The 23796-nt window shown below is 49.9% G+C and overlaps 1 protein-coding gene across 6 annotated transcripts in view; it reads left to right on the top strand.

Moving 5' to 3' along the window:
* Window positions 1–23796, top strand: part of ARHGAP22 (Rho GTPase activating protein 22) — a 199803-nt gene that overhangs the window by 136323 nt on the left and 39684 nt on the right. For 3 of the 6 annotated variants that reach the window (XR_009536161.1, XM_060126664.1, XM_060126667.1), the window contains exon 4: window positions 12751–12879. Coding sequence is in view for 5 of the 6 variants with exons in the window: in XM_060126664.1 (XP_059982647.1) it covers window positions 12751–12879 (129 nt within the window). In the remaining variant the exon portion in view is untranslated. Of the gene's footprint in view, window positions 1–12750; window positions 12928–23796 lie in introns of all 6 variants that reach the window. The other 3 variants (XM_060126662.1, XM_060126663.1, XM_060126668.1) reach the window with 1 other exon arrangement.

The following is a 23796-nucleotide window of genomic DNA, read 5'->3' as shown; positions in this document are numbered from 1 at the left end:
CCTTCTTAGAAGTCATGAAGCCTTTCTCAGAAGACCCTCCAGGGACCTCCCCTGTGTCTCAGAGGCTGCATCTTCCAGTCTTAGCCTGTAAAGTATAAATGTTTTTCATTTCTTTAAAAATCTCCTTAATGTCTCGTAAGCGCTCATTTTCTAGTGGCTACATATGATTCCATCTGGTTTATGTGCGCACTCTCCTAAGCCGTTCCCCTGTTTTGGCCATTACGTGGCTTCTGACGTTGTACTGGGTTCAGCTGTTGCCTGCCCACTGGGGCGTTTTGAGCCCCCAAACACTCCGGGTGAGGCTGTGGCCAGTGCCTTTCTCAGCCCAATTAGAATTTCACTTCTGGTTCCAGCTCATCAAGAGGTGTGGTTGAAAGCTCAGAGTCGGTCCCCAGAACCCTGTAAATGAGAGGGCGGGGGCCATGGGGAGGCTACAGGGAGTGCACTGCGTGCTGACTGCTTGGGGGAGAGGACTCTAACTCTCTGCCCGAGACTGGGGGAGATGGGTGCACTTTTTCAAGGTGTCAGCAATTTCCTTGACGGCTCTGGCCCTGGGGGAGGGGGCCAGTGAGGCTGTTAATGTGGAATATCTAGGGGCGCTGCAGACAGCCGGGCACCCAGGACACTGTTCAGGAGTTTCGCTATTTGAGACAAAAGAAGTCTTTTCAGCCAGCTCAGCCCCAGGAAGAGAGAGGCCAACATGAGGTTTTCACGTGCCCCAGTGTAGTGACGTGGGGTGCAGTCTGTGCCGGGACAGGGGTCTCTGCTTGTCCGGTCCTGCTCGAGTGAGCTTTCTCCCTTCTTTACCAGATCCTGTCTTGCTTCTCAGAAAACAGAGCCCCAGGGGCCCAGGTAGATATTATGTGCGTGAAGCTTTGCGCAGGTTGAGGACCTGCCCTGGGGTTTACATCCTTTTCCCTCCAGGCACAGTACAGCAACCCTAAGGGACAGACTCCAGAGAGCCCTAAAGGAACCATAGGGACCTGAAGTCTCTGTTTCTCTCAGCCCGTCGCCTCCCCTCCTGACGTTCTGCCCTCCAGGTCTCCCAGCTCCCGGGCCATCTCGCCTCCCCAGTGACAGAGACAGTGACAGACGGTGACAGAGCTGGGGCACCTACTGCAGTGCTGTGCTGGGGATGGAGCAGGGTGGGGAGGGTGAGCATTTATGAGACTCTGGGCCCTGCAGTCAGCATGAGAACAGAAATGCACTGTGATTTAATTCCCTTGGCAGGAGCATCTGACAGGCAGGGCAGGTGGACTGCAGATGCCGGACAACCTGGGCTTCGTTCCTGTGTTTCCAGCAGTCCTCTTCCGTATCCATTTTTCCCTGGGGTGCCTTCTTTCCCTACGTGCTCAGAGGTATTTTGTGGCACACATTTAGGCCGCAAGACAAGCCTTCCCATACTTTCTTAGAGTCCCCGTGTCAGGTGACTGCCCAGCGCCCCCTTTACTCTCCCCTCCCCCTTCCCTTCTCTCCTTTTTCTCTCTGCATTTCTGACAATAAAAAAAGCCATCCAGAAATGCAGAGGGGGGTCGTCAGCCTCCTCACATTCCCGGCTGAGGGCTGTGGCAGTGGAGGGCACACAGATGACATCCTGTCCCTTTTTGCCCTGTTCTATTTTAATAAGATACTAGGTCCAGACCACATGCAAGGGGGTGATTGTCCAAGAGTGTGAATACAGTACTAGGAAGCAGGGTTCACTGGGGGCCACCTTGGAGGCTGCCCAGCACAGGGATGGAGCCAGGAGGACAGACTACAGCCAGACTGCCTGGGTTCAGATCCAAGACAGGTTGTGAGTGGCCAGCACTTTAGGAGACCAGTTGGCAAGTAATTTCCCCTTGCTGACCAGTTGGGAAGCGCCACTGTAATTAGTCGTGTGACCTCAGCCAAATTACTCAGCCTCCCCCAGCCTCTGTTTTCACATCTGTAAAATGGGTATCATAATCGTATCACCTTATAGGGTTGTCCTGAGGATATGGAGCTGAGATATGCAAAGCTCTTAAAACGGTACCAAGCATGTGGTAAACACCCAATAAAACTTGAGTGTTTTATTAAGAGAGATTGCCTGTCACTTGCACAGAGCCCTCCATGTGTCCCCACAGTGACCACTACCAATCACTGAACTCCTGTCCCTTTCCAGGCACTGGACTAGTCCCTGGGGATTCCAGGAGGCCAAGGGAGGCAAGGTCTGCTTTCATGAAACTTACATGCCTGTAGCAGAGACACAATAAACAAATATACAAATAAATAAGCTAATTTTCCGCTGTGCTATATTCTATAGAGAACAGAGTGGGAGAGTCATTGGGCAGGAGGGGCAGTTACTTGACAAATGTTCTCACCCAGGGAAGTTTTCTCTAAGTGAGGTTTGAGGTAAGGTCTGAAGGTGAGAGGGGGCCAGCTCTGCAAGGAGCTGGGGGAACAACATTCTAAGAACCTGAAAGTGCAGAGATTCTAGTTGGAAGAGGGTGAGCTTGAGGAAGAGAAAGGGACCCAGGATGGCTGATGGCATTAAGGGTGGATAAGTAGGAGGAGATGTGATCAGGGGACCTGGAGGCCCAGCGTCACATCAGAGTTGGATTTTTATTCCAGGAACATTAGGCCCTCCAAGGAGTTTTAAGCAGATGTGCTTTGCTCTTAGGTGTCTGCTTTTCCTTGTTGAAGGGATGGGTGGACTGATGGACCGATGGATAGATGTACGGGAGGGATGGGCAGATAAACAGATGGCATCAGCACAAGCGCAGCCTCGCTCCCTGTGCTCTCTCACCCGAGTTTGGTGCCTGCTGCCTGCCTCAACCCTTTAGGATGGTATCTTCAGGGCTGCCTGTGGTCCAGGCTTTTGACACTGTGCCCTGGGAGGACTGAGTGATGTAGGAGAAGCAACCAGGCTGGGCAAGGGGGCTGTCTCAGGCTCTTTGTCTCTGGGATCAGGGATACACCATAAGGGCGTAGCTGATTTAATGAAAAGAATCCCAAACTGCTAAATCCAAATCCTGCTGTGCCATTTCCTATCCAGGTGGCCCTGGGCCACTGGGAGCTCCAGCTGCCCTGTCGTAACACAGGCATGGTGATGGTTACAGAGGGTATGACGGCACTTAGGAAGCATGTGCAGGCGTCGTGCCCAGCTCCTGGCTTCCTTGTCTCATTCAGTCCTCACCAGAATCTCACAAGTTAGGTCCAGTTATTTTGTTGATGAAGAAATGGAAATGTAGAAACATTATGTGGCCAGTAAGCCCTTACATTTTATCAACCTTCTCCCATGTATTCATTTAATCTCCACCAACCAGGTGAGGTAGGCTCCTCTGGGAGAGGAGGACCCAGAGGCACAAAGCTGGTGGCGCTGGGAGTCCAGCCCCGTGCTCTCGGTCCTAGAATATAGGGGAGGAAGTGTGCAAGGTGGCAGGCGCTTGGGACCTGCCTTGGGATTTCCACTGTAGGAAACCCAGGCAGGCCATGCACCAGCCCCAGCACCAGCTGGAGGGCCCCGCAGGAACCCGCTGTTCCTCCTCGCCCCGCCCTGCCCGGGTCAGTCCCGGCTTTGGGGCACTGAGAAGTACAGAAGTTCCCCAGGAGAGACAAAAAGTGTCTGGTCCCCAGCCCACGGGCAGAGCGCACAGGCAGCCAGGAGGCGGCTGCAACCCGGAGCCGCCAGCACCTCGTCTGCCTGGCATCTGTCCCTGGCCTGGGTGAGCTTGGCTGCCCCTCCTGCCACCAGAGCCCCGCCAGTTCTTGCACCATGCCTTTCTGCCCTGCCAGGCATCTGAAGAGGAGCAGGCAGCTGCCCAGGGGTAAGTGAACAGCCAGGGTCAAGAGCAGGCTGCAGGGACACCAGACTGGGGGAGGGTTAACCCTCAAAGGGCAAGTGGCATTCGGTGGCTCCAAGCAAAAGAAGTTGAGTGAAGATGAGTCAACAGGGATACGTGGGAAGCTTGGGCCTCTGCTCAAGTTCAGCCCGGTGCAGCCTGGCAGGCATGCGCGGGGAAGGCCAACCTTGGAGACACTGCAGAAAAGCCCAGCCGGCAACTAGGCATTGCCCAGAGCTGGCCACACAGACACACACACACACACACACACACACACACACACACACACAGTCTCAGGATGTCTGGGGATAGTGGGCTCTCCCCTTCCCCTCCAGCCCTAGTCTAGGCTGTCTGAAAGCTGGCCAGTCCTGCAGCCACCAGCTACATATGGCAACTGAGCGCTTGAAATGTGGCCAGTCCAGACATATTCTTAGTACAGACTACACCCTAGATTTTGAAGACTTAGTACAAAAAGTATATAAATATAATATCTCAATAGTTTCTGACTATGTGTTGAAATGAGTGATACTATTTTGGATGTATTGGGATAAACAAAATATATCATTTAACATAAGTTCACCTGCTTCATTTTACTTTTTTTTTTTTTTTTTGCGGTACACGGGCCTCTCACTGTTGTGGCCTCTCCCGTTGCGGAGCACAGGCTCCGGACGCGCAGGCTCAGCGGCCATGGCTCACGGGCCCAGCCGCCCCGCGGCATGTGGGATCTTCCCGGACCGGGGCACGAACCCGTGTCCCCTGCATTGGCAGGCGGACTCCCAACCACTGCGCCACCAGGGAAGCCCCATTTTACTTTTTTAATGTAGCTACTAAAACATTTGAAATTATCCATGTGGCTTGCATTGTATTTTCATTGGATTACGCTGCTCTGGACAGCTGCATCCCCATGCTTGGCCTTCACCCCTGGAAATCCAGGTGTTGGAGGCCTCCCTGGAGCTCCCTGCTCCCCTGGGCAGCCTGTAGAATGATGGTGGGCCCTGTGACACATCATACATTGCAGCTGCTGTCACCTTTAAATAGTGGTTTCTTTTGATTTTTGAACATTTTCCATAAATCCTGGGCTTATTAGGTATCATTTGATTAATTACATCAGAATGACAACTTTTTGACCTGAATGTCATAGAAGAAGTTCCATGGGCTATAGTGGTTTACAAAATGGTTTCACAGATATCATTTATTCTTTTTTCCTTTCATTATGAAAATTCTTATACAGAAAAGTTGAAAGGTAGGAGTTTTTGTCCTGGAACCCTTGCCAGGATCTGCTGCATTTTGGAGTCACCTCCTCTCCCCCAAATCCCTTGCATTGGTGGAAAGAGAAACTCAAAAGAAAGTTCTTAAATCCAGGAGCCCAGAGGGGAATAAAGCCCAGCTGGGAAGAAGAAGAGCTGGGCTGGGACCTGGCTGGGTCATGTAGGGGCCGGTCCCCTTAAACAAGCCACAGGCTGAAGTGGTGAGCACAGAGTGGGGTCAAGGTTAGGAATCAGGCTGCCTGGGGTCCTAGTTCACTGCTCTTACTGCTTGGACATGTTTCTAAACATCTCTGGACTTCAGTTACCTTTCCTTTCCTTTAAATGGGAAGAATGACAGCACTTCCCATCAGCTTGTTAGCATCATGCCTGCCTCAGAGTGGGTGCTCTGTGCGTGCCAGTCACCTTGGTTCTGCGATCGCTATTCCTCCACTCATCACAGATTCCGTGCACACCCTCCCCGTGCCGGGCACCGCTCAGTGTGCTGGAGTTGCTTATAAAACAGACAGAATGGGGGCAGGCTGAAAACAGTGTAAATAATCATGTCATATAAACACATAAAATATGTGTACTGGATTGTGATAAGTGCTATGGAAAGATTAAGGCAGGGAAGGGGCCCAGGTTGCAGTGGGTGATGTGGATTGATGTTTCAATAAGGGTGGTCAGGAAGGATTCCCAAAGAAGGTGACACTTGAGGGAAGACCTGAAGGAGGTGAGGGAGCATGTCATGGCAGTGTCTGGAAGAATGGCTTTCCAAGCAAGAACAAGGGCAAAGGAGAAGCAAGTGCAAAGACCCTGGGGCAGAGGCGTGCCCAGCTGTCTGCGGAATGACAAAGAGCGAGGCAGAGAGCAGCAGTGAGGCCAGAGGAGTAGCTGGCAAGAGGTCAGGAGGCCTGGAAGATCACCGAACGGACTTTGCTGAGAGGGGGGCCACTGCGGGATTTTGAGCAGAGGTACGTGAGCTAGTTTGGGGCTTAACTGGGTCACTGTGCTGCCATATTGAGAACAGGCAGTCGGGGGCAAGGTAGGGAGCCTAGAGACCATGCCAGTAAGCCAGAGGAGAAATGAAGGTGGCTCAGACCAGGTGGGCCAGTGAAACATGGTCAGATTTTGAATATGTTTTGAAGGAAGAGCCAGTAGAATTTGCTGATAGGAATGGATATGAGACAGAGTGGAGCTGAGGATGTGTCTGGTTTCCACTTGAGTAACTAGAAGGTGGAGTTGCCCTCACTCGAGAAGGGAAGGGGTGGCAGATCTGGAGATGGATTTTGTAGCTGGTAAGTGGGAGATGGCTGGAGACATCTCAGTGGAGCTGTTGGGTGAGGGCACAGAGGGGTCTGGAGGGCAGGGAGCAGTGAACCTGGAAGTCATCTGCATAGGGACGGCAGTTAAAGCTCTCAGACTGGATGAGCTCACCAGGGGACATTATGGGTCAGTATGGGGACAAGGGGAGGGAAAAGGCCTAGTGACTCCCAACTTTCTGCTTTGGGCACCTGGTTGCCCAGCACTAAGATAGGAGCACAAGAGGAAGCTGGTGTGATGGGTGAGGTAGTGATGATTTGCAGACAAGCCATGTTGTGCCTGTGGGATGTCCCACACCGGTAGAATCATAAAGTCATTTAGACTCATAGGAAGTAAAGATCTCATTGCTCTTTATCAATGCTTCTCACCTGGGAGCAGCTTTGCCCCCCAAGGAACATTTGGCAACATGTGGAGACATTTTTGATGGTCAGACCTGGGAGGGAGGGAGAGGCTGCTACCGGCATCCCGTGGGTAGAGCCCAGGGGTGCTGCTAAACACCCTGCTGTGCACAGGTCAGCCACTGCCACCCTAGTGTGGAATTATCTGGCCCAAAACGCCATTAGTGCTGAGGTGGAGAAACTCTGCTCCATACTGGATTTAATTGAGTGTGATAATAAACGTGAACATTTAGACAGTGCTTGTTAGTTGCCAGGTGCTAAGCTAAGGGACTAGCTCATTTCATTCTCCCAAAAAGGTAGACATTCTCACCTTACGCCTGTGTGCCTGACATTTGGGGGAAGTTAAGTCCCTGCGCTCCACCTGGTGGATCTGAGCATTCACCCAGGTCTGGCTCTCAGCACTGTTCAGGAGGGCCTCAAACAAAGGGGTATGTGGCAGGATAGGTGGAAACGCAAGAAAAGGGAAAAACCAGAAACAGTAACAAGAGACCCTCATCCTTCATGATGCATTTCTTCCTGAAATGTTTGCTGTTAAAATTTTTTTTTCCTTAACTAAAGCTAATACTAATCTTTCCTAAGTAACAGAGGACAAGGTAAGTGTACACAATTGAATGCTATAGAAAATCCCGATGTTGGCTTTGATGACCTATCTATTTTATCTTCCTTGCATTCCCCTCCACTAACATGGAGGAGGTTTTCTATTGCAAAAAGAACGAGTTTATAGTTGAAAAAACCTGGGTTTAAGTCCTGGCCCCTCCATTTGTTTGTTTGTGAGCTAAATGTTTAACTTCTCTGAGCCTCAGTTTCTTCATCTGTAAAATGGAGTCAGTAGCACTCCTTCCCACGGTGTTTATGAGGATTAAATGTGACTGTGCGTGTTAACTGTCTTGCACAGTGGTTTACGTATAGTGGGCCCTTAGAAGTGGTTGCAGGCCTTTCCCTTCTGGATAAGATCGGTGGAACGATTTACTATCCCACCTAAAACAACCCCCTCCCAAAAAGGACAAATAATATGAAACAATGTTTTTCAAGGTACTAGACATTAGGCAGTGAAGGACTGTGACACCCCACCCTCACCCCAGCAAGAGATGGGAAACAAATGAGGCAAGCCCTACACATGCCCTAGCTTACTGGCTTGAGAAAGTTTTCAGGCTGTGATGCAGGAAGGGGAAACCCAGGTGGAGTCCAGTGGACTCCACGAGTTAAAGAGACAGCTGGGGAGACCAAAGCATCTTGAGTTTTCAGGATAGAATACCAAGGAGGAAAGTGCTACTCAAAGAGAAAACCCCCTTGGGAGCTCATCACCACATGCACATGAGGACATTACCTGAGGCTGAGGAAAGAACCACTGGAAAGGGTTAGAGGCAACACTGACCACTCTGACACAGGGCAGGAAATAGTGCCTATTTCCATTGGACTCCTGGGGCATTGCATAGCATACACAGAAGGGTTTTCTCTCAGCACTGGGGAGTTATTAGCTCTATACTGAGAACTCTGGACCCACCAAATAAATCTTAGAAACAAAATCTGTAAGAACAAGTAGACAGGAAGTCAGTAAGAATATGGAAAATTAAAAGAAAAGAAAACTGTCAACAACTAGACCTAATTTATAGAACACTCCACCCAACCACAGCAGAGTAATTTTTCTCAGTGCAAACAGAATGCTTAGCAAGATAGACTGTATTCTAATCCCAAGACAAGTCTTAATAAATTTAAAAGGATTCGAATCATACAACATATCTTCTCTGAAAACAATGGAATTAAATTAGAAATCAATAATAGATTTCTGGAAAATCCCCCAAACTTGGAAATGACACATTTCTAAATAACCCATAGGTCAAAGAAGAAATCCAAAGGGTAAGACATTTTGAGCTGAATAAAAACGAAAAAACAATATACAAGTGTTGTACATGCCTCTAAAGCAGTACTTAGGGGGGCAACTATGCACTAAACATTGTAAGAAACTAGAAAAATAAGACCAAATTAAACACAAAGTAAACAGATGAAGAAAATAATAAAGATCAGAGTGTAAATTAATGAGATACAAGTTGGCAAACTACAACCTGTGGGCTGGCTCCCTCTTTTTGTAGACAAATTTTTGCACAGACACAGCCCTGCTCTTTCACTTACGTACTGTCTATGGCTGCTTTCTAGCTACAACAGCAGAGTAGGTAGTTTTGGCAGAGACCATATGGCCCGAAAACCTAACATATTCACTATCTAGCCCTTTAAAAGTTTGCTAATCAGAAAAACAAAGAAAAAGACATAAAGTCAGTAAAACAAAAAGCTCTTTTTTGAGATTAATAAAATCAGTAAGCCTCTAGCAGGACTGATCAGGGGAAAAAAGAAAAGACACAAATCGCCAATAATATAAATGAATGAGGTGACATCACTACCAAATACTAAAAGGATAATAAGGGAAATATTATGAGCAACTTTTTGTCAATAGAAACAACTTAGATGAAACAGACAAATTCCTTGCAAGACACACACTACAAAGCTCACTCAAGAAGAAATAGGTGTATATGTTATAGAAATTTAATTTATTAAAAAACCTTCCCACAAGGAAAAGTCCAGGTCTAGGTGGCTTCATTGGTGAATTCTATCAAATATTAAAAAAAAAAAAAGTAACTCTACACAAACTCTTCCAAAAATATTGAAACAGAGGGAATACTTACCAGCTTATTCTGTGAGGCCAGCATTACCCTGATACCAAAATCAGACAGACATAAGAAAAGAAAATGGCATACCAATATCCTTCATGAATATAGATGAAAAATTCTAAACAAAATTTTAGTAAATTGAACCCAACAATAATAAAAAGGATAATACATCATGACCAATTGGAATTTCAGGAATGAAAAGCTAGTTTAACATTTGAAAATCTCTCAGTGTGATTCATCATAATAGCAAACTAAAAAAAAAAAAATGTGATCTCTCCATAGATACAGAAAAAAGCATTTGACAAAACCCCAATATCCATTTCTGATTAAAAAAAAAACTCTCGGGCTTCCCCAGTGGTGCAGTGGTTGGGAGTCCGCCTGCCGATGCAGGGGATGCGGGTTCGTGCCTTGGTCCGGGAGGATCCCACGTGCCGCAGAGCGGCTGGGCCCGTGAGCCATGGCCACTGAGCCTGCGCGTCCGGAGCCTGTGCTCCGCAACGGGAGAGAGGCCCGCGTACCGCAAAAAAAAAACAAAAAACAAAAAACAAAAAAAAAACAAAAACCTCTCAGCAAACTGGAAATAGAAGAGAACTTCCTCAGGCTGAGAAAGGACATCAACAAAAAACCTACAATAGATATACTTAATGGTGAAAAGTTGAATGCTTTTGCTGTAAGATCAAGAGCAAGATAAGGATGTCCACTCTCACCACTTCTATTCAACATCCTATTTGAGGCTCTAGTCAGCACGATTTGACAAGAATCAGAAATAAAAGGCACCCAGATTGGAAAGGAAGAAGTAAAACTGTCTTTATTCTCAGATAGCACGATCACCTGTGTAGGTGCACTGGCAAGTCAGTGGGGAAAGGATCATCTGTTCAACAAATGGTGCTGGAACAACTGGACATCCATGTATAAAAGGATGAACTCCAATCCATACCTTGCACCATATACAAAAACTAACTCATAGACCTAAATGTAAACCCTAAAACCATGAAACTTCTAGAAGAAAATCTAGGAGAAAACTTATGACCTGGGTTAAGCAAAGATTGTTTAGATACAAAACCAGAAAAAATTGATAAGTTGAGCTTCATCCAAGTTAAAAACTTCTGCTCTTGGAAATGCACTGTTCACAGAATGAAAAGAAAACACACAGACTGGGAGAGATATTTGCACAGCATATATCTGATAAAGAACTTGTATCCAGAAGATGTAAAGAACTCTCAAAACTCAATAATGAAAAATGAGCAACCTCTTTTAAAAATGGACAAAAGATTTCAACAGATATTTCACCAAAGAAGGCACATGGATGGCAATTAAATACGTAAGAAGATGTGCAGCATCATTAGTCATTTGGAAAATGCAAATTCAAACAGAGTGCTCTACTCCTACACACCCATTAGAATGGCTAAAAGTAAAGAGACCGGCCATACCAGGTGTTGGTGAGGAACTGGAAGAACTGGAACCCTCATACACTGCTGGTGGCAACATTAAGTGGTGCAATCACTTTGGAGAACAGTTTGTGGCAGTTTCTCAAAAAGTTAGATATACATATATACAAATATACATAAATAAACATACATACATGAAAAGTACTTGAAAAGTTAAACACACAGGCTTAGAGCAGGACCCTGGGCAGGGGCACAGCTGGACATGAGAGCATCTGTCAACCTCTGGGCAAGGTGGATCCAGGTTTCGTAAATGAAGCTTCTGTGACGTGGGTGGCCCTCTTTAGGAAAAAGAATTGAAAAAAATGAGAAATTCCAGTTAGATACAAACCTGAGTATTCATTTAGGGCAAACAAGTAACCACAACAAATTCTTAGAGCCATCCATCTCCAGGTCCCTTTCTTCTGAGTCATCTGGAGATGTTCTTCCAGAAAAGCATACATGGAAAAGCTTCCTGGCAACACCTGGCTTCCCTTCCCCACATGGGACACTCGGCCACCCCAGGCCTCATGGTCCACGTTGAGTGGGACCCTAAAGATGCAGAGCCGCTGTCCCCTTCTCAGTGGCGGTGCCCTTGCCCCGTGAATGACCATGCAGCTGCCCCAGCTGTGGGTACAGTCTTTGTTTTCCATCGGCCTGCACTGTCTCTTGGGTTTCAGGCTCTGCTGTCTCAAGCTCCCTTCCTCTCCACCTCTCCACCGCTGCAATGCTGCTGCCCAGTTGCTGCCTGGGCCCAAAGGAGCTGGGCTAGTGTGTGTATATTGCGGGTCTCAAAAGGCATCCTAGGACCCTGGCGCACCACTCTCCTGAGCTTTGGGCCCCGTGGGCCCCTCCAGCCTGCTTTCCCACTACCCAGCTTCCAGGCCTCACTTGTGGCACTCCCCCAGCAAGGATGCACCTCATCCCGTGCTCCAGCCCTCAGAGCCATCCCCTCGGTTTCCCTAGTCCTCAGCGGCCTTGCTGTGACCACTGTCAGCCTGACCCCAGCAGGTTGCCTCGTTTATGGGGAATGGGGGGAGCAGGGGCTGGGGTGCCAGCCCCAGCCCAGAGCTGGGGACTTTGAATCCCTGGCTCTGCCACGTATTAGCTGTGTGAATTCAGACAAGTTCCTTAATCACTCTGTGCTTCAGTTTCCTTGTCTGTCAAATGCAGATAGTAATAGTACCTCGCTCAGAGGCATTGTGAAGATGAACGAATCCTAGGAGGGCAGGCGAGTCTGTCAGCTTTGTTAACTGGAAGAATCAGGCACCGCTCTAGTTCACTGGAAGGCAGGTACCAAGAGCTCAGTAAGCACTTAACTCCTGTCTGGTCTCTGTCACTGGGCTGCAGGCCCCAGCAAGGGTCAGCCTGGCTCTCACAGTTCTCCTGTCATCCCACCCCCTTGGGAACACGGATCTCTGCGACTCACCCCACCAGCAGTTAAGCCCGGGTAGCTTATAGTGACATAGGTGACATATAGCACATAGTGACATGTAGCTGTGCATTTCAGATGTGTGAAGTTGATTTAAATAAAATACATAGCGAAGCTCCTCTGGCATCCAGACTTCTCTGAGCTGGTGTCACATCTGCATGCTTTTTCCTACTAGTACCCCAGGGTGATTTTAATGCTGTGGAGAAATAACAAAGAAGACAAAGGGAGAAGAAGAAACCCAAGAGGGCCCCAAAGCCAGATGTGTGACGTGGGATGTGGGAAGGGGGTGGCCTGCCAGTATAGAACCAAAAAGCACAGCTGTTGCTGAGTGGTTTTTGGAGAGACGACCTTCTCACACCCCAGGGAATGAAAGCCAGCTGTGGTCGGGACTGGAGAGAGCCCTATGGGGGAGGCCCCCCGTGTCCTCCGGGGTCCCTGCAGTAAGCCTGTTCTCCCTGTCTTGCAGGTGGTGCCGGGGAGCGGGAGAAGGTGCCGGCCAACCCCGAGGCGCTCCTGCTCATGGCCAGCTCCCAGCGGGACATGGAGGACTGGGTGCAGGCCATCCGCCGGGTCATCTGGGCCCCGTTCGGCGGAGGTACGGCCCGTAGCGCGCATGCTCACCCTCTAGAACCCTTGCCTCCAGGTAATCACGCCCCTCCGCCCTGCTCTGAGCCTGCAAGATCCCTCTCACTCAGGTAGCGCTGGCTGAGTCCCACGCTTCCTACTGCAGACAGGCAGTGTCGTCCTCTTCTGCTGGCCCTCAGGGGTCACCCCTCGGTGGACTAAGCAGGTCCTCGCAGGGGAGATTTGGGCCACTTTTCAAAAACATGCCCTCCTCCGACTGGATAGCCCTGGGGCTTGTGTGTCCTTGCCTCCCTGTGTCCAGACCCTGCTGAATGCTGGGTGTGTATGGGTGGTCTACACTTAGGCCAGAAGTGGACATTCAGGGTCATATCGGAGGGCGAGGTACCGTGTCCTTCCCTCTGTTGCAGCTCGTGGCCCCTGCATGGCTCTCTGTCCCTGACCTGAAAACAAAGGTTGCCGTTTACTCACCTGCTCCTTTATTCTACACTTTTATTGGGTGCCTAAAATGTATGGAGTGGTATCCCAGGTGCTAAGAATTCAGTGGGAAACCAAAGAGAGGGTGCTTCTGCCCTCCCCGCCCCCTCCATTGTCCTGGGGGACACAAACGATAGGCAAGTAAAGGTGACTCGTGACGTCTAGTAGGGAGAAATGCAGGGAGCAAAGTAAAGCCAAGTGGAGGATGGAGGGGGCACTGTGTCAGGTGTTGTTCATTAAGCCAACTTAATGACGTCACCAGGAGATCCAGGGGATGCTGGGGACAGCGTGCAGGCAGAGGGACCAGCGAGTGCAAACGCCCTGGGTTGGGAAAGGGCCATGGAAACACGAGGACCCTCAGGAAGGCCAGAGGGTCTGAGGGAGTGAGGACAGGAGGATGGAGGACCTGAGGCCTTGGGGACATAGTGGGGCTTCCAGATTTTGTTCTAAATTGATGGGGCACCAGGGAGGGCTCTGAGCAGGAGACAGACACAGCTTGATTTATATTTATAAGAAGAGTCATCTGGCTGCCGTGTGAGGGGTGGGTCACAGAGACGAGAGCGGCTGAAGCAGGCTGGGACAGTTGTTGGACCTGGGTGCGGGGCCTGGGCGCGTGTGGGAGTGGAGGAGACCGTGGAGAGCGGTCAGCTGAGACGTGTTCTGAAGGTGGGGCTGCAGGGTTTGCTGATGGTCTGGACATGGGGCGCAGGAGAAAGGAACGCCGCCGCCCAGCTGTGCAGGTGCTGTCTCTGTAGGTCGGTGTCCCTGCGCAGTCATCCTGAAAAGGGCTTTTAGAAAGGTTCACCATGTCAGCTGGGCTGGGGTCACCAGCCCCCAGCTAACTGTGGAGACAGGGGCCTTTGGGCCAGCTGTGTTCTGACCACATGAACCGTGGACATCCTCTCTCTCCATGTTTCACAGTGTTTGATGTACCATCCAGGCAGGGGCAGAAGCTCACCTTTGGGGGCTTCCTCAATGGCTCCACTGTTAGCCATGGCCTCCCTGCCCCCTGGTGATCACAGCACCTTTGACCCACAGCCCCAATTTAATGGCCTGGGAAAACCCAAGCCCACCCAGGAACTTCTGCAGCCTCCACGGGCTTCCTTTGGTGCAAAGTGGTTGAAAGTGACCCAATGGCACAGAATAGAGCCCAGACACCCATGCCTCTGGACTTGGATTTATGACAGGTAGCACCTCTGAGCACCAGGGAAAGGAGAACATTGCCATGGTCTTGGCTAGCAAGAGACTGTTTAAATGAGTTACAAAAAGCACCAAGTATTTAGCAACAATACAATGGAGAAATACACACAATTCATTCTTACAACAGAAAACTCTACAGCAGTGAGAGTGAATGAACTACAGCTCTACCCAACAGCATGCGTGAATCCTAAAAACATACCGTGAGACTAGGGCAGCCCAAGAACATGCTGTGATTCTATTTACATAAAGTCGAAAATAGGGCAGAAGGAAACCATGTTATTTATGGGTAAATAATTAGGCAGCAAAAATATAAAGAAAAGCAAAGAAATGAATGCCGTAAAGGTCAGGATAGCAGGCCTAGTTACACAGGTGCTCATTTTATAATACTCTGCATCTCTGTGCATAGGTGCTTTAAATACTTTTTGAATGTCTGCATATTTCACTACATAAAAAATCAAAACCTAAATAAAACAAAGAAAGGAGAGAAACTAAAGGTCAAAGAGGCTAAGTAATTTGCCCAACATGACACGGCTAGTCAGGAGCAGAGCTGAGAAACAGAGGCACATGTTCTGACCCCAAAGGCTGTGTCTTGTCCCAGCCCATCCAGGGCACTGTCACGTCACATGTGGTCTACCTGTACTCAGTGTGCTGGCTCCCTGACCCACACACGTGCCTGTCTGCCTGTTTCTCTCTGTCTCTCTATCTGTCTCTGTCTGTCTCTCTCTGTACTTGCTAAATGGGGACCATTTGCAGAATCCCACATAGAAACCAGATTTGCCCCTCCCCCGGCCCTCATTCCCCAGCGTTTATCAGACTTCTCAGGCTGTGTGCCGTGTGCCGAAGAAGTCACAAGAATGAAAACAGGAACCACCATCAAAGGCGCTTATCTCCTTTCTACCAGAAATATAGAGGAAAGGCAGAAATCCCAGGGGTTAGCGGTGGCAGACATGTCCGGGCAAGTTTGGCACTTGAAGGGGGTCTCCATCCGCCTCTGCAGGTTTCGTGGCAAAGCTGTTATTAGCCTGGGTTCCCCTGGAAAGGAGGCTTAGAGGATCAGCCCTTCTTTCACTGTTTAATAACGGAGCCCGTGAGCCCTTTCAAGCTTATTTGTCCTGGCAGAGAGCGGCCACCTCTGCCAGGCACCAGTGGGCAGCGTGCCTGCTGCAGTCAGGGGAGAGCCCGGGCACCCCACAGAGAAAGCGCCGGCCAGCGGGGCAGGGCAGCCGGTCACTGCCGGCGGCCTGCCCGGGGTGGTCCTGATGGAGTGCCTCTTGTCTGGGCATTCATTCAACCAGTCATTCATTCACTCGAGGATGTGTTCTGGGGGCTGGTAACACAGCAGTGAGTGGGACAGACAAGGTCCCTGCCCTCGTGGGGTGTACATTCCAAGAAAGGAGACAGACAGCAAGCAAGTAAGCCTGGTGTAGGTTAGATGGTAGAGAGCGCAGTGGAGGCAGATGAGGTGGGGAGGGCAAGCGGGAGTGATGGGGGCTTGGAGTTTAGTGACATTTGAGTAAAGGAGACGAAGGGGTGAGTTACGCATGTATCTGGGCAGAGCGTTTTGGAGGCAGACGGCGGGGGTTGGAAGAGCAGCAAGGAGGCCAGCGTGGCTGGAGCAGAGTCTGTGAAGGGAGAGAGAGGAGGTAAGGGCTGGTAAATCAGTCGGGCCTTGTCACGGTGATGACTCTGGATTTTCCTCTGAGCGAGGTGGTGTCATTGGCAGGTCTTGAACAGAGCAGTGGCCAAGCCTGACTCAGGTCCCAGCAGGATCCCTCTGGCTGCTGTGTTGAGAATGGATGAAAGAAGCAAGGACAGAAACAGGGAGACCAGTTAGGAGCTCGTTACACAGTCGTGCAGGTGAGAGGTGATGGCGGCTTGGCTCAGAATGGCGTGGGTGATGAGGAATAATTGAGTTCTTGATATATTTTGAAGGTAGAACCAATAGTATTTCCCCTACTGGAATGGGTGAAAGGTATAAGAGAATGAGGGAAGTCAAGGGTAATTCCAAGGTGTTTCGATCTAAGCCAACTGGAAGGATGGATTAGCTGTTAACTGAGATGAGAAAGAACACAGGAAGTGCAGTTGTTTGGAAGGAAGATGCAGAGTTCACTTTGGGGCTTATCCTGGGATACCTGTTAGAGGCTCAAGCTTAAGGTATCACGTAGGCAATTTGACATTTACGTCTAGAGACCAGGAGAGAAGACTGGGTTGGAGAGAGAATGTGGGGGCCATTGACACATAGATGGGGTTTGAAGCCATGAGGCTGGATGAGACACCATGGAGCTAGTGGAGGGACAGCAGAGGACCAGGGCTGAGCCCTGAGCTGCTTCCAGGTGGGAAGTCAGGGAGCATAGGAGAAGCCAGCACAGGGGATGAGGAGAGCCAGGAGCAAGTGGGCTCCCTGGGCTGAGTGAAGAGAGCATCTAAGAAAGAAGTATCTGTGCACTGCCAATAGATCAACCAGGAGAGAACAGATGGTGAGCACAGTCCATGGTTGACTTGTCAAGGGTGGTTTTGGTGGAGTCCTGGGAGTAAAGCCTGATAATAGTGGGTATGAAAAAGGATGAGAGGAGGAGAATTGGAGTGTGATCATAGCCAACTCTTTCAAAAAGTTTGCTGTAAAGGGAAAAAGAGAAGTGGGACAGTAGCTGGAGGAGGGAGTCAGGTGAAGAGAGAGTTTTGTTTATTTTTTTAAGTTGGGAGACAAAACATCAACGATGGTACAGGTGAGGGAGAGAGGAATCGCTGGAGCACCAGTATCTCTTGTGGATATAGATGGGAAATTCCTCAACAAAATACAAAGAAATTGAATCCAGCAATATATAAAAGGATTATAACCATGACCAAATGAGATTAATCCCAGGAATGCAAGGGTGGTTTAACATCTGAAAATTAATTAATGGGATACATCAATAGAATAAATGACAAAAACCACATGATGATCTCAATCAACTCAGAAAAGGCATTTGACAAAATCCAGCACCATTTCATGACAAAAACATTCAACAGTCTAGAGATAGAAAGGAATTTTCTAAACCTGCTAAAGGGCATCTACAAAAAAACCCCACAGATAACATCATGCTTAATGGAAAAAGACTGAATGCTTTTCAGGAACAAGACAAGGATTCTCCCTTTCACCACTTCTATTCAACACCAGAACAATTCTAACCAGAACAATTCTAACCAGAACAATTAGGCAAGAAAATGAAATAAAATGCATTCAGATTGGGAAGGAAGAAACAAGTAATCTATTTGCAGATGACATGATTTCGTATATAGACAGTGTTAAGAAATCTACTAGAAATCTATTAGATCTAATAAAGAAATTCAGCGCGATTGCAAGATACAAGGTCAATTACACAAATCAATTTTATTTCTATACAGTAGCACTGGGAAAACTGAAAATGAAGTTAAGAAAACTTCATTTATAATAGCATCCAAAAGAACAAAATACTTACCAATATATTTAACAAAAGAAGTACAAAACTTTATACTCTAAAAATGACAATACATTCTTGCAAGAAGTTAAAGACCTAAATAAATGGAAAGACATCCCACGTTCATGGATCAGAAGACTTGATATTGTGAAGAGGGCCCCACTGCCCAGTGGATCTCTGGACTTCCATGCCCCACTCTAGGAACACGGCCCCTGGGGAGGCCCTGTTGGGCAGCACCTCCTAGCCAGCTCTCTGTGAAAAGGGGAGAGAAAGGAGTCACACGATACCAGGGCTGCCTGGCATCTGATGGGTGCTCATGGGTGAGTCCTTGCCTTGCCTGGTTATCTGGAGAGAGCCAGCAAGCCCTCGAAGGTGCCTCTTATGTGCATAGGATGGTGCTTATTAGCAGAGCCGGTTGCGTTGAAGTATTAGAGGAGTCAGAGTGAGCACAGGTTTTGGCATCAGGCTGCGGTCTGTGTGTGATCTGGCTCTGCCCCTTGCTTGCTGTGTGACTCTGGGCATGCCACTTACCCTCTCTGTGTCCTTGTTTGTAAAATTGGAATAAGAATATCTTCTTTGCAGAATTGTCATGAGAATTAAGAGAGAAAATGGATGCAAAGTGCTCAGAACTCTCAAAACTAAATAGTTCTATTCATTCAACACAGAACGTCTGCCACGTGCAGGCAGGGCACACAGGAGGGATCAGACGGAGCTTCCACTCTACTCCCCAAGACAGAGAGTAACAGGAACGTACATCTCATGGCACAGAGCGATTTTTCTCATCAGAACCACCCAGAAGAAAAGGGAGACTGTTTTATCCTCCCCCAGAGTTTCCAACTCACTAGGATTTGTGTTTCTAACAAGTTCCCGGGTGATACTGATGCTGCTGGTCTGGGGCCCACACTTCGAGAACTGCTGTGTTAGAAGGTGGTGAGTGCTACTGAAAGAAAAAAAAAAAAATAGAGCCACTTAAAATACAGTGGTGAGGGTGGGCCTAATCCAGGAGGATGTCAGGTGGAAGTGAGCCAGGAGGATGTCAGGTGGAAGTGTGACAGACCCAGGCAACAGCTTGGGCAAAAACAGAGAGCATCTGAGGTGGTCTTGAACCAGCTCGGAGGCAGGTGGGATGAGGGAGTGAGGGACAGGGCCAGATGCAAAGGAGCCTGATGGCAGAGGAAGGACGTGATCTGACAGATAGTTAAAAGGGCCGCTCTGACTGCTGACCAGAGCAGGAAAAGGGGAAGCCGGGGGACCTATTTGCAGTAATTCAGGTGAGAGACAAGGGTGCTTACACTATGCTGGGTGGTGGTGAAAGTGAGCAGATTCCAAATCTGTTTTGAAAGTAGGACCTACAAGATCTCTTGGATGTGGGTTTGAGAGAAAGGGAGCAGTGACGGTGGACTCCCAGGGGTCTGATCGAGCAGACAGAAAGAACTGTCATTAAGCGAGTGAGGAAGACACGGCCTAGAGCAGGTTTGGGACAGTGCAGCAAGACCACAGCTCTATTTGGGCATGTATGGGTTTGAGATGCCTGTTAGTCATTAAAGCAGTGGGCATCCTGAGTGGGCAGTTGGATGCAGGAGTCTGGGGGTCGGGGTTAGCGCTCAGTAACTGGTAGCATGTTAACTATCCCCCCTACCCAGTGGCACCGATGAGCAAAGCCCAGCAACTGTCCCAACCTTACAGGCAGCAACACAGAGTGACAGTCCTGGGGCCAGGAGCCTGGTATGGGAACGGTGTCCTTGCCCAGAGTGACAGCTCCTCGCTAGGGAGGGGCACAAGGGGCCAGGCGGCAGCCTTGCAGTGGCCATCACAGCTTCGCTGCCCATGCCGGACCCCACCCTGATGTGTGTGTGGCTCTCACAGGCCTCTGGAGACTTTCCCCTGAGCCCCCTCAGAGCTGACAGTCCTGTCCTAAGTTCCTCAGAAATCATGGGGGAAAGAGGGGGACGAATGCGGCTCCCAGAAGCCACAGGGCAGGACACTTGACCTGGAGAAAATCCAGCCTCAGGACAACTTGGAGGTACACAAAGCAACCTTGTTAGTCCAGCTGGTTGTGGCCAGTATTTGCTGGAATGACATCTCCAAACGGAAGCCCTCAGGGTACAGTCAGATTCAGGATGAAAGGTCACTGACCCCAGCCCAGGCTGGCAGTGGTGGAGCCTGAGGTCTTAAGTGGACCACTTCTCCCCAGCACTACTTACTCCAGATCCAGGCCCTCTGGGAGATTCAAGAAGAGAAAGTCTTATTTCGATTTCCCCTGGATGTTAACCCACCAGGCCAGTGGGCCTGGGTCTTTCCTGGCAGCCTTTTCAAAAGGGGAAAGATAGGACTGTTGCTGACCTGGGCTGGGCTGCAGTCACTGAGCCGGCAGGAGGGGCACTTGAGTCTGATCCTGGTACCCTGGGCCCATTCTGGTGGGCCCTGAGGGGCCACATGCCACGTGGAGGAGAAATTGGTGCTACAGGCCTTGGACCCCATCCAGCCCCAAGCTCACAGAGGCCAGATCCGTCCTTTTCTTAGTATATGGGTCAGTACACAGCACCCTTGGGCCTCCTTCCCCTGCAGCTCTCAAGGCTTCTCCCCTGAAGTGCTCCAGGAGCCTTTGAGCTTAGATCCCCAGGACAGGGGAAATAGCCCCCACTGACAGGCGGCCAGGGAGCCCGGGGCCGTTTCCCAGGAGAACAGGGTGGAGGAGCAGCTGCCTTATCTTGGGAGAGCCTGGCAAGCCAGCAGGGGTGATTTATAGGGGGCTGCTCACCACTGCTTCCTGTGAAACTCAGGATGCTAACTGCTCAAGTAACTGCCTTTGACCCACCTTGCTGGCTCGCTAAGTCTGCCTTCCCTCCCAGCGGCTGTGGTGGAAATGCCCCTGCAGCTGGGCCTGCCTGGCTTTCCGTGTGTGCTAAGAAGAGCTCAGATCCCAGGGCTGGAAGAGTTTGTCATGGTCATTGCTAAGATGAGGCCAGTGGAGGTGTGTACCAGCAGCACTGCGTGATGTCCTGGTGACTCCCAGCCGCAAGGGGAGAAGTTGGGTTGAGGTAGCCACTCTCCAGGGCAGCTGTTTGTTCAGCGTGCCCCCGTGCGGGGCTCTGCACCCCAGCTGACCCTCACAATAGCCCTTTGGAATCAGTCCTGCTATAGCCCCGTTTACAGTGAGGAGACTGGGCAGCAGAGAGGCTCAAGTAATCTGTCCAGGTCCCAAAGAAGTAAGCAGGAAGCCAGCATTCTAACCCAGAACCCTGGGGCTGGATGCCGGGTCCGGAGAGAAGGATGCCGGGAGCCCTCGGGGTGTCCTATGGTCAGGTTCGCTGGCTCGCAGTTTCTTCCCAGACAGCCTTGGTCCTCCACATCAGTCAGAGGAAAGAGGAAGGGGTCTCATGCTTGCCATTTGCTACTCTTGACAGTGGTTCATTGTATCAAAATTATATTGTAGAGAGGGACAGAGAGGCCCAGAGAGGTTCAGCAACTTGCCTAACAGCACACAGCAGGGTTGGGAGCAGGGGCAGCCTGCCTCCAGGGTGAGCCCATCCAAGGGTGCTCTGTTGCCAGGCACCATAGTCTCTGGATCTGCGTTGTCTTAAGAGTGGTGTGGGGACGGGGGAGGGAGGCAAGACTGAGGACAGAGGTAGTCCCCGAGGTCCTGGACCCAGCCCAGGAACGAGAGCCACCCCAGCTCAAGAGGTCACCTGTCACCAGGTGCTCGTGTGAGAGGACAGATCCCCAGCCTCTCAGCTCCCTGGCCCACCCCAAGAGGAAAGTTTCATGACTATCTTTGCATACCCATCCCCCATCTCAGGCCCCACAGATTAAAAAGACCTCCACAAGGTGACGTGGGTGTTGACCTGGCCAGGGTTTAACCTAGAGTTCATTGTGGCAGTGTGCATCAGAGTCCAGAGCTTCTAAATGGGGGGCAGCTGCAGACCTCCATCCATCCGGGGAATCTGGGCAGGAGGTTGGGTGGAGGGATTCCCTAGAGATTGGCCAGTCTAACTCTCTGACCATACAGGTGGGGAAACCGTGGCTCAGAAAAGAGAAAGCAAGTCAGTTGCCAGAGCCCTCTGCCTACCTGGGAGGACCCCCCTCCCCCGGAGTAGGTGCCTCCCCTGAGCCCTTGGACCCTTCTCTTTAACATGGGCAGAGCTGATCAGACCTTGGGGACTGTGGGCCATGGGGGCTCCAGGCTTTTCCGGCAGGTTGAGGGCAGGATACTCCCTGACTTACGGCCCCCTGGCCCCATGAACCACCCGTCCCGCCTTCACGTGTACCTGAACTCTGGGAGGGGAGAGCACCGAGCCCCTCCCCACGTTCCCAGCACTCGGGAGGACTTCAGCGCCCACCCCGCACACTAGCATCAGGACCAGGACTAGGGGGCCTCCCTGGCCTGGGGCATAAAATTTAAGGGAGCACCAAAAAACTCAGTGATCAGGATGAATATTTAATTTTTTAGAATGAAAATTAATGCTAAAAAATCCATTATGTTAGTTTCCGATTGCTGCTTTAACAAATTGTCACAAATTCAGTTTAAAATAACACAGATTTATTTGCTCACCCTTCTAAAAGTCGGCAGTCGGAAGAACTGAATTTTTGTGATATTGAAGATACTGAAATCATGGCGTCAGGGCTGGTTCCTTCTGAGAGCTCCAGGGGAGAATGGATCTTTGCCTCTTCCGCTTCCTAGAAGCTGCTCACATTCTTGGGTTTCTGCTTCCCTCCTAATGTTGCCTCCTCTTCTGTAGTCAAATTTCCCTCTACCTCCATTTTTTAAGGCCCACTGAGATAATCTAGTATAACCTCTTGTCCTCAATCCTATCTACAACATCCCTTTTGCTAGGTAAGGTAGCAACATCACAGGTTCTAGGGATTAGGACATGGACGTCTTGAGGGAGGCATTGTTTAGCCCACCACAACCACGATAAACAGACTATCAAAATTTTAAAGACAGGATCTGTGGGTGGGATTAGGGTGAGGCAAATGAGGCACTCACAAAGTCTGTGCAAGTACAGGGTCGGATCCTGTCTTTATTTAAAATTTTGATATTTTGTTCCTCATGGATTTTTTGGGCATTAATTTGTATTTTTTTAAATATCGCAAAAATATTTCTCTTGATTACTGAAATTTTGGGCACCCCCTTTAACCTTGCACCTGAAGTGCAAAATTCACTTGCCTCATTCTGGTCTAGGCCCTGCTTAGTAAGAGCAAGAAAAGTGACCCTACCCTACACACTGGATTTCAGATGAGCTCCCACCCCTTCCAGCCCCAGGGCTCCCCTAAGCCCTTCCCTTACAGAATTCTGCCCACAGACCCCTGGGGACCTCCACCCCTTCTTCTGGTATTGCAGGGCCCCAGCTTTGCTTCTCTGTCCACCTGCCCTCCTGGTGAATGCCTGAAGCTGTGCACCCATCTCGGTCCTCACACTTTGCACCCTCTGGAAATGTGGGATTGTGGGTTTTTTTCTCTGGGATAGAATCCTACTCTGGGAAGAACTCAGGCTTTGCAGAAAGATAATATAGGTTTGAATTGACGATCTGTTACTTACTAGCTGGGTGACCTTGGGAAAATTACAAAACCTCCCTGAGCTTCAGCTGCCTCATCTGTAAAATGGGACATTAATACTCATACAGCTCAGGGCTGCACAAGACGCTTGTGTTAAGTCCTAAGCACCCTCCGTGGCACTGGGGCGCTGGCCCCTCGGCAAGGCAGAGGGTTGGAGCCCTGAACGCCAGCTCCACAGGCAGCAGCCCAGCTGTAGACTGGGCTAGGCACTCACCCCGCTGCTTGACCCAAACCGAAATCACCTGGCCTCCACTTGGAAC

This window comes from Lagenorhynchus albirostris, chromosome 16, assembly GCF_949774975.1.
Source record: "Lagenorhynchus albirostris chromosome 16, mLagAlb1.1, whole genome shotgun sequence".
NCBI lineage: Eukaryota > Metazoa > Chordata > Mammalia > Artiodactyla > Delphinidae > Lagenorhynchus > Lagenorhynchus albirostris.
The sequence above is the reverse complement of the archived record's forward strand: the minus strand, read 5'-3'. Positions and strand labels throughout refer to the sequence as shown.